This window comes from Peromyscus leucopus, chromosome 9 (genome assembly GCF_004664715.2).
Source record: "Peromyscus leucopus breed LL Stock chromosome 9, UCI_PerLeu_2.1, whole genome shotgun sequence".
Lineage (NCBI taxonomy): Eukaryota > Metazoa > Chordata > Mammalia > Rodentia > Cricetidae > Peromyscus > Peromyscus leucopus.
The window spans coordinates 71,786,507-71,798,076 of record NC_051070.1 but is presented as its reverse complement, the minus strand read 5'-3'; the positions used below and the strand labels follow the sequence as shown (position 1 = coordinate 71,798,076).

The window sequence follows — 11,570 nt, the reverse complement described above, 5'->3', positions numbered from 1 at the left end:
ATCCATGTTTTTCTTTCTTTTCTTTTTTTTTTTTTTTTGGTTTTTCGAGACAGGGTTTCTCTGTGTAGCTTTGCGCCTTTCCTGGAACTCACTTGGTAGCCCAGGCTGGCCTCGAACTCACAGAGATCTGCCTGGATCTGCCTCCCGAGTGGTGGGATTAAAGGCGTGCGCCACCACCGCCCGGCTTGGAAATCCATGTTTTTCTACCAGATATTTTACTGAGATTATGTGGATGTTCCCTGCAAATTAGTTTTGCAGGGTAAAATTTCAACTATATTTACTGATATTTTTTCACATCACTCGATATCTTAGCAGTTGTGGACAAAAATGTTCTGTGATAATATGGATTTAACTAAGATATATTTACAAAAATTTGAAATACACTAAGAGAAATAAGGGATACATGTACTAATAGGTTTTAAAGATCTAATTTTGAAAGGAAGACTTAAATCTCAACACAAAAAAATGAAGAATATTCTTTTTAAGTAAAGCAAAAAAAAAAAAAAAAAAAAAGAAAAAGAAAAAAGAAACCTATAGAAGATACTGGAACCTGAAAATAATTTTCTGGGTAAAAATTGTTAATTTTTACTTATAGACTAGGACTTTACACTGTCAGATATATACTAAGAAAAATAAACCTGCTCCAGGTTATTGCAATAAAAAGCTGTATGTTTAAGTGCTTCAAGTTTTTATTTGATTTAATTGACAGTTTTCTTAAAGTGAAGCTTCTGCAAAATATCCATTTTTTCTTTATAGTGTTTGCTTCATTTTACTGTGCTACAGACCAGCTATTTACAGTAATTCTAGCTTCACATCACATAGATTACTGTATTCAATAAGGTTCTCATAATAGGTAACAACACATGAGCCAAGAACACAACACTATTTAGTAAATGACATTTACCACAACTGAGGAATTATGATTGAAGTCACAAAAGGCTTGAGAAAATACTATTTGAACTTACTTTACTCAAATTATGAAAAATGTCTACATGCATGCTGGTACCATTGTTAACAATATTTTTGGTTTCCTCCAGAAGATGTTCAAGAAATAAAAACATGAGAAACTCAACATGTGTACCAGAATTCCATTTCATTCAACTCTCTGAGGATCCAGACGTCCAGACTGTCCTCTTAGGCCTTTTGTTGTCTATGTATATCTTGGCCCTGTTTGGAAACCTGCTCATCATCCTGACAGTAAGCTCTGACTCCCATCTCCACACACCCATGTACTTCTTCCTCTCCAACCTGTCCATAGTTGATATTTGTTTCATCTCCACCACTGTTCCAAGGGTGATTATGGACCTCCAAAGTCACTGCCAAGTCATCTCCTATGTGGGCTGCCTGACACAGATGTCACTGTTTATAATATTTGGATGTATGGATGACATGCTTCTGGCTGTGATGGCATATGACCGGTTTGTGGCCATCTGCCACCCCCTGTATTACCAGGTCATTATGAATCCCACTCGCTGTGGGGTCTTACTTCTAGGGTCTTTTCTCCTTAGCTTTGCAGAATTGCAGTGGCACTATGTAGCAATATTCAATTTTTCCAAATGTGAGGATTTTATTGAAATTTCCAACTTCTTCTGTGACCCTTCTGAAGTCCTTAAACTGGCCCATTTTGATACTGTCACCAATGTCATAGTCAAATTCAGTGTAGGCACTCTCTTTGCGTTAATTCCTATTTTAGGAATTGTTTTCTCTTACTTTAAAATACTTTCCTCCATCATAAGATCACCATTATCAAGTGGGAAGCACAAAACCTTCTCCACTTGTGGGTCTCATTTGTCCGTTGTTTGCCTGTTTTATGGAACCGGAGTAGGAGTGTACTTGAGCTCCTCTTGGTCACATAATCCAAGAAGCAATGCAGTGGCCTCAGTGATGTACACTGTGGTCACACCTATGTTGAATCCCTTCATCTACAGCCTGCGGAACAAGGACATTAAAACTGTCTTAAGGAAGATTCTTAGCAGAGCATTATAATCACTGACATTCTTTATAAATTTACACACACACACACACACACACACACACACACACACACACACACACACAAACACAGGCACATACATGCACAATCTGTACATGTAAATCCCAGTTATTGACTCACGCAGTATTACTAAATGATACTTCACAATATTGCATGATAAATTGGTGGTCATTGAGGTTGTATTATGGTGGATGGGTAGTTTTAGAAATGCACAAAAATTGAAGTTGGAGAGATGAAACTTTTCTAGAGACCAATGGTGCACATTATTGAACAACATCTTACAGTATGAATGAGAGCAACACCTAAATGCTGCTCATCAGCCAATTTAAAGTGGCTAGTCTGCTGAGTCTGTTTTAGAAATGACAGATAACCAGTCTTGTCAACCAGGCTGCCTTGAACAGGCCATGCACGAGGAAGACATAAATAGACTTGCTAATGTGCAAAGGGAAAGCTCAGTATGCCTCATCCTTAGACATCCTAGACTTGCAGGTTTCACTTGGATTTTCTCTCCCATTGATCCTGAGGATAGCTTGAGACAATGATCAATGGTGGATGTTAGATATGAGACCCTCTACCTGCCCCTCTATCTCCCAGAAATCAAGCTACATTCTCCTGTAGTCTGTCCTCTCTAAAGACAACCCAGCTTTGAGTACTCAGCCTCGGGTGGGTGTGTAGGTGGATAAGGCGAGAGCAATCCAGTTCCCCCTCCTTACAATAGCAAGATAAATTCATGATCCTACTCAGTACCTGACTCTTCCATTTCCCTTGGCATGCTGGTTAGTTTTTCCCAAATAGAGTCAACATGAAGAAGGAACATCCATTGAGGAAGAACTTCCGTTACAAGTGTCTGTGGGTCATTTTCTTGAGTGATGAATGACGTGGGAGGGCACAGCCCACTTCAGGCACTGCTACCCTTGGGCAGGTGGTTCTTGGAGGTATAAGAAAGGTACTTGAAAAAGAGCTTAGAAACAAGGCAGTAAGTAGCTTTCCTCTATGGTTTCCACTTCTGTTTGAGTTCTGACACCAGCTTCCCTCAATGATGGACTGTGATTGGGATGTATACATCAAATAAATTGTTTCCTACCCAAGTTGTTTTTGGTCATGACATTTATCACAGCAGTAGAAAGCACTAGGACACATGTACATTGTGTCTGACCAATGAAATGGTGAGGGACTTCCCACCCCCAACTATACAAGTAATAAACATTTGTTCTGTAGGATGTTTTTGAGGGCCACTGAGGGGCCTATCTTTCCCTTTTAGAACCCACATCATGCTGTACAAGCAGGTAACTTTCCTCCTCTCTCACATCAAGCATCTCACCCTTCACAGCCCCACCATGCTTCCTCTGTTGTGAGGTCCTTTGAATGCACTCCCACTTCAAGGTCTGATCATGTCCCCTTCACACTATGGTCACAAGACTATCTCCTAATGGGGCAAACTTGTTTCAGCTCCTTTCTGGAACCTGCTGCCCTGCCATTCTGGTCTCTGATTTATAACAGTGAAGGACTGGGAAGATATCATTTTCCTATATATGCACTGGGATTTGTGGCTATGTGGAATTGTCTCCAGCTGATTTCCTGTGAAGGAGTTTGCCTTCCTCCAGAATGAGACAGAGTGAGAGCCTAACATGGGGAAGCACTGATGGGTTTTTTTGGGGTCCACAGCTGTTAACTCTGACTGACTTTGTTGGTAATGTGTGGTTACTCTACTTAGAGAGATAACCTTGGATGAAGAAATGTACTTAAAGTGGAAAATGTATAAAAATGAAATAAAATGGTGAATTAAACAGATGATTCCATGGCATTTGTTCTTATTGAATTGATCCTAGTCATAGTCTACTAATTTCCTTATCAATGGAGATCACAAATGTTACCAGAGGAAGCGTGCCCTCTGAAAATTATATGTACACTTGAATGTAATACTATATAATAAACAGTATATCTTTTAATTCAGCATATATTTTGAATAGCATTTGTGCAGGCTTTTCTGTGATAACCATTGTCAGTGAAACAAATTCAAATAGGAGTTTAATCCTCTCTTTTTCCTTTTCCTCATCATTTTCATCTCCAAAATAGAGCTTGTTAGCTGATTTTAAAATAAAATCATTACATTTTTTTTTTAAAAAAAGTTTCTTTTTGTGTTTTTGAAATAGGATTTCTCTGTGTAACAGTCCTGGCTGTCCCAGAACTCACTTTGTAGATGAGTCTGGCCTTGCACTCTGTGAGGGCCTTTTAGATGTCAGTGGAGGCACTGCTGGGCACAGAACCTTGTAAGAGACCTTTTGAGGAGCAGAGATCAATGTCAACAGTGGGATTTTCTGAGAGTCAAAGATCTCTCTTGCATGAATCTTGAGATTGAATCTTCGTCTTTAGATTGCCACACAAGAAAGAAATAGATTTCTTCACACATAGAACAGCACATTCAGTAGAATTTAACAACACAGAACAGCAACAACAACAACAGAACTACTAAAGAGAGACCAAACTGAAATAAGGCAGAAATTGAAAATTTTAGGACCTCATACCTAACCACTTTAGAACATCTCTTCTGCTTCCTCCATTAACAGGAGGAATTCCCTAGAGATCACAATATTTTGGACCAGTAGGAGTAATCACCACCTCTGTGCATTGAGTTTCTAAGGTTATGTAAGAATAATTAGTTAGCCCATTTCTCAAGGTCATCAGCTTGATTTGTGTAATCTGGGACTATATATCCCTGTTTGCTCTTCTTACAGTGTTCTTTCTGCATCAGGAAGCTCTTGCTATTATATTCACTTCAGGATTCAAGAGTGAGCCTTCACCAGCCAACAAGCAAGGGAGGTTTGCCATATCCACAGCCTTTCATCATGGCCACACAGACCCACGACTTAGTCACGTAAGTTCTGAGGGAATTGCGGATGAAGAAGAGATGACAAAAATTATTATTTTTTCCTAATTCTATGAACTGTGATATTGGGTAGCATGATAGTATAATGTAATAAAAACTTGAACCTCTCTACTGGTATCTTATGTTCTCAGTTGAGATGGTAGTGTTCAAATTCTCATTGGACTATTCCCAGTGTCTCTTCTGCATACCCCTATGACCAAAGAGATGAGCAAATATGCCCAACCAAGTTTTTATAAGCAATCTAAAGTACTGTGATTGAGATGGTGAGGATGTTTCAGTAACTATACCTTTGAAGAAAGCTACTATGAGCGTGTGACAATTAAGGTATTCCCTGGTGGAAAATCTGAGATTTATATTTTATGTATCTTACATCATCTGAATAGTTCTTCAAAGTTCCAAAATTATAAGTCTCTGCCTAATTATTATTTTATAGAAAATGAAAGACAAAGACAGTTTTTCTGTGTAACATGTACTAGTTGGTGAATTAGAAAAGAGTGCAGTCTTGTGTGAGTTACTTTGCCTGAGCAAAACACAAAATGATCTTTTCTGTGAACAGTCATTTCATGATTCTTTATTTCAGAAAAAAGGCCCATGTCTTCTTTCCCCTGTGGTTTCCATATCTTTTATAATGGAATGTTGAGTTCTGCTGTGTGAATTGCAGGTAGTATATTTGAGGTGCATTTGGAACAGTCTCAAAACAATGAAACAATAATTCAACTCAGTCTTTTCTACTTGCCTTGGTTAATATTTGGCTTCACCCCTAAGTGCTGAGTTTACAGGTCTACAAAGACTGTGTTCTATTTTTCTGAGTATTTTTGCTGCTGTCAGCATCCTTCATCATTCTGAGGCTCAGCCAGTAAGTTTTCAAGAGGAAATGCAGCCAGATCCCTATATCATTTGTGTTTTGAAAACATGAGAGCCTAAAAAGATATGTGCTGTTAAGATTTCTGGATATCTTGTTAAAACCATATGATTATTAAAATGAAAATATGTATACATGCATGAAATAACAATGAATGGGTAGAGAAGCCATATATGTGAAGTAGAGTGGGGTGAGTTACATAGGGGGTTTCAAGGGTGAAATGGAAGGAAGTATATATGTTACATTATCATTTTACTATAATTTGAAATATAAAAATAGTAAAAATAGTCAAAAAATTAAAACCAAATCAAAACACTCAGAATCAAAGAATGACATATTTGTTCTCAATTGTTTTGTTTTTGCTATATACTTATGTGAGTTAGGACATGTTATTAGTAAATCTGAGACACCTTAACTATCATATGACGAAGTTTTAGTAAGTAATTTTTGTATGTACTCTCCTCCTTATATAAGGATATTTTGTGCATTGATGTAATTTAACACTTTTAACTTGCATTTTTTTTTGGTTTCATAGGGCCTAAAGAGTCATTGGCACAGATATGAAAAGAAAAATACATATTTTAAACATAATGTAGACCCTTTCTCCTCTCAAAACACTGACTTCCACACATTTGGTTTCCTTTACATTTTCATTCAATTCAAGAATGTGACCTAGAAATTGATCCAAGATAAATTTTTCTGGTGTTTGGTTCTGTATCATGTTGGGTCATCTCATGGTATTTGATAGCTGCACTACTGGGTTATCCAAAACATATACATATTTTCACCAGAAGATAAAAGAACATACAGGCATAAAAAGAAATAGAAGGTTAATTTTGCGTGCTGTGTGAAAACCCACTTTAGAGTTTCACATAATATTATGGTCCAGTGCCCTTTAGAAAACCGCCCCAGTAATTTCATATTTTCTATATTAATAAGATTTCAAATATGGACAAATAAATCCAATGCCAATTTTATCATTTTCTGAATGGAGATGGGTTGTTAAGTTGTGGTTTGTATGGGCATGGGGCTATGGAATAAATCATAAATATTCTCGCAATTCACTGTTTCTAAACCACGGCCACTGTTTTCCTTATTGGAATCAATTAGAAATACATTCTACATGTAAGTGCATCTCATATTGCATTATCTTGGAAGAATTTTAATTAGGTACATTTTGCCATTTTTGATGGCACATATTAGGATGATGTCATTCATGGGAAAAGTGTAGATATCATCATGCAAAGCAGACAATATTTATAGGTTATAATATCATAAAGTCAATAGTTTATACAGTGATACAAAAGGGGTAATAGTATCCAAGTGATATTGACTTTTTTTATAGGAACAATTAACTGATGAATATTAATAGACACAGACATCTCTTGTTGCAAGTCGGACTGTTACCACACTTTTTTTTCCAATTACCATATTTTTAAAAGGTAACTAAAGAGCTACTGGAGTGAACAGAGGAAGATAGATCTGCTTTTGGATGGTTGAAGTAATTTTGTGACAGAATTAACAAGTCTGCTCAGTTAGAAACCACTTGACTACTTAGAGAATAACAAGGGAAAATTCTTTTAGTCAGTGTGCATGCCTGGATCATGGACAGAAGGGAGCCAGTCAGGGTCAGAAAGCCCTCTTTGCTTTTACAGTTTCATAGCCCGAAGTTATGATTTGAGTATTTAACCATGTTTTACAGAGACAGAAATTCCAAATGTGATTGTTTGGACAAATGGGGAGATTTTCATGTATACTGTTGTCGTAGTTCTCTGGGGACAGACCAGGACTGCTTTGACCAGGCAGCTGTTGATCAAGGTTCTTCTGTCTGCCTGGCAGAACTGTGCTTTCCTGAAAAGACAACTGGGAGCACTCCTTGAGCTACTTTCTGTGGTTTAATATTTCCTAAGCAATCTATAGGTCCTATTAAATGTCAATTTATTATCCTTAGTTTCCAGTTTTTCCTATATAAATATGGCACTTTAACACTAATGCATGTCTGTCCATGAGAGAATGATTCAGCTAATACCTGTGCAATAGATATGGGAAACTCACAGACAGACTTAGAACCACATTTCAGTGTAAACAAATATATTTTGGGGACAGCTTGTGCTGTGTTGCATACTACTGAATGAGTAACAAGTATGTTTTAGGTTAATTTAAAATGTCTCTTTACACATATTTCAATAGATATTTATATAGAAATATCACTGGAAAAATCTGTTCCCTGGATTCCTATCAGTCATAGAGATAGATGAACTAGACAATGAAACCATGTAGAGCCACTAAACTCAAAATTCATTTATCATAATTCAAATATCTGTAACATATCACATCTGACATACATAATACAAAAAATGCTTATAAATAGTAAAGATGACTTTTTTGTGAAAATTATTATTATATAGTATTAGTTGAATATTTTGTAAAAGACAAATAATATTCTAAGGCAGTGATTTCTAACCTAGGTTTAAGTAGGTATAATCTAGTATTTTCCATGTACATATTCTGATTAAATTGGCTTGTGAAGTCCAAGATCTTATGGTACTTTAAAAAGCCATGGGAAAATACACTGTTAACTGTTTCAGAGACCCACTAGTCTACACAACTGAAATGATCTTTAACAACATTATCTCCTCTAACAGACCTAGTAGAGAAGCAAGTGGTATCTACTTTAGCCATTAGGGCATTGCCTATGTGTTTACATTACTAATACTTTCTGTATTTTAAATCTTTATGTTTTAAGGAATTCTGTGTGCTCTGTTCAAAGAGCACAGCTGAAATTTCCTCTGTAGCTGAAGTAAGAACATTGACATCTATGCACTAGGCCTGACTCATATGCAAATCACTTTACTCTCGAAGAAGGAGGGACTTAAACTAGGGTTCTGAGTCAGCCTGGCTGCACTTCAGAAAATCATTGGCATTGCTTAATCGTAGGAAAATCATGTGGGTTTTTTTTTTTTTTTTTTTTTTTTACCAGATATTTTACTGAGATTATGTGGAGATGTTCTCCCCAAATAAGCTTTGCAGCATAAATTTTCAATTGTATTTATTGACATTTCATTTTTTTCCATATCACTGGACATCTTAACAGTTGTGAACAGAGATGTTCTGTGATAATGTGGATTTAACTAAGATCTATTTACAAAAATTTGAAATATACTAATATAAATAAGGGATACATATACTAATAGATTTAAAAAGATCTAAAATGTTTTTAACAAAGATGAAAATACCAAAACAAAAAATGTGGAGAATTTTTTTAAGTGAAAGAAAAAAGAAACCTATAGATGACACTGGACCTGAAAATATTTTACTGGGTAGGAATCATTAATATTTATTTAGAGACTATAACTTCACACTGTTAGATATATTCCAAGTAAGATAAACCTGCTCCATGCTATTGCAATAAAAAGAAGTGTGCTTAAGTGCTTCAAGGTTTCATTTGATTTCATTGACAATTTTCCTAAAGTGAAGCTTCTGCAAAATATCCATTTTGTCTTAATAGTGTTTGCTTTATTTTACTGTGTCTACAGACCAGCTGTTTACAGTAATTCTGGCCTTACATCTTCTAGATTACTGTATTCAATATGGCTTTCACAAGAGGTAATACATGAGCCAAGAACAAAATACTATTTAGAGTAGGGCATTTGCCACAACTGAGGAATTATTAATGAAGTCACAATAGGCTTGAGAAAATAATCAATATTTGAACTTACTTGACTCAAATTATAAAAAGTGTCTATATGCATGCTGGTATCATTGTTAACAACATTTTTGGCTTCCTCCAAAAGATGTTCAAGAAATAAAAACATGAGAAACTCAACATGTGTACCAGAATTCCATTTCATTCAACTCTCAGAAGATCCAGATGTCCAGACTGTCCTCTTAGGCCTTTTGTTGTCTATGTATATCTTGGCCCTGTTTGGAAACCTGCTCATCATCCTGACAGTAAGCTCTGACTCCCATCTCCACACACCCATGTACTTCTTCCTCTCCAACCTGTCCATAGTTGATATTTGTTTCATCTCCACCACTGTTCCAAGGGTGATTATGGACCTCCAAAGTCACTGCCAAGTCATCTCCTATGTGGGTTGCCTGACACAGATGTCACTGTATATAATTTTTGGATGTATGGATGACATGCTTCTGTCTGTGATGGCATATGACCGGTTTGTGGCCATCTGCCATCCCCTGTATTACCAGGTCGTTATGAATCCCAGTCGCTGTGGGGTCTTACTTCTAAGGTCTTTTCTCTATAGCCTTGTGGAATTACAGTTGCACTATGTGGCAGTATTAAATTTTTCCAACTGTGAGGATTTTATTGAAATTTCCAACTTTTTCTGTGGTCCTTCTGAAGTCCTTAAACTTGCCCATTTTGATACTGTCACCAATGCTATCATCAGATTCAGTACAGTCATTCTCTTTGGGTTAATTCCTATTTCAGGAATTGTTTTCTCTTACTTTAAAATAGTTTCCTCCATCATAAGATTACCATCATCAAGTGGGAAGCACAAAACCTTCTCCACCTGTGGGTCTCATTTGTCCGTTGTTTGCCTGTTTTATGGAACAGGAGTAGGAGTATACTTAAGCTCCTCTCCATCACAGACGCCAAGAAGTAATGCTATTGCCTCAGTGATGTACAATGTGGTCACACCTATGTTGAATCCCTTCATCTACAGCCTGCGGAACAAGGACATCAAAACTGCCTTAAGGAAGATTCTTAGCAGAGCATTCTAATCACCACATTCTTGGTTTTTTTTTTTTTTTTAGATTTATTTATTATGAATACAATGTTCTATTTGTATGTATTTTTGCAGGCCAGAAGAGAAAGCCAGATGTCATTACAGATGGTTGTGAGCCACCATATGGGTGCTGGGAATTGAACTCAGGACCTCTGGAAAAACAGCCATTGTTCTTAACCTCTACTGGCACCTTATGTTCTTAGTTGAGATGGTAGTCCACAAGTTCTCATCGGACTGTCCCCAGTGTCTCTTCTGCTTACTCCTATGACCAAAGAGAGCTGAAAATATGCCCAACTAAGTTGTTTTATAAGCAATCTAAAGTACTGTGGGATGATTTAGTAACTATAGCTTTGAAGAAAGCTACTATGAGTGTATGACTATTAAGGTCTTCCCTGGTTTGAAGATCTGAGCTCTATATTTTACATACCTTACTTCATTAGTTCTTCAAAGTTCCAAAATTATAAGCTTTTTGCCTAATTATTATTTTACAGAAAATGAAAGACAAAGACAGTGTTTCTCTGTAACATGTACTAGGTGGTGAGGTAGAAAAGAGTGAAGTCTTGTGTGAGTTACCTTGCCTGAGTAAAACACAAAATGATCTTTTCTGTGAAGAGTTGTTTCATAATGATTTAATCCAAAAAAAGGGCCTATATCTTCTTTCGCTTGTGGTTTCTATATCTTTTATAATGGAATGTTTAGTTCTGCTGTGTGAATTGCAGGTATTATATTCGAGGTACATTAGGAACAGTCTCAAAACATTGAAACAACAATTCAACTCAGGCTTTTCTACTTCTCTTGGTCCATATTTGGCTTCACCCTCTGAAGTGCTGAGTTTACAGGTCTACAAAGACTGCATTCTGCATTCTATTTTTCTGAGTATTTTTGCTGCTGTCAGCATCCTCCATCAATCTGAGGCTCAGCCAAGAAGTTTTCAATGAGGAAATGCAGTCAGATACCTATATCATTTGTGGTTTGAAAACATGAGAGCCTAAAAAGTTACGTGCTGTTAAGACTTCTGGATATCTTGTTAAAACTATATGATTATTAAAATGAAAATATGTATACATGCATGAAATAACAATA

General features: G+C 36.5%; 2 protein-coding genes across 2 annotated transcripts; both read left to right on the top strand.

Moving 5' to 3' along the window:
- Positions 1-1,059: 1,059 nt before the first annotated feature.
- Positions 1,060-1,986, top strand: LOC114682259 (olfactory receptor 7E24-like). Its single transcript, XM_028856112.1, has one exon. The coding sequence runs from the start codon at positions 1,060-1,062 to the stop codon at positions 1,984-1,986; it is 927 nt and encodes a 308-aa protein (XP_028711945.1).
- Positions 1,987-9,555: 7,569 nt separating this feature from the next.
- LOC114682260 (olfactory receptor 7E24-like) lies at positions 9,556-10,482 on the top strand. Its single transcript, XM_028856113.1, has one exon. The coding sequence runs from the start codon at positions 9,556-9,558 to the stop codon at positions 10,480-10,482; it is 927 nt and encodes a 308-aa protein (XP_028711946.1).
- Positions 10,483-11,570: the final 1,088 nt, after the last annotated feature.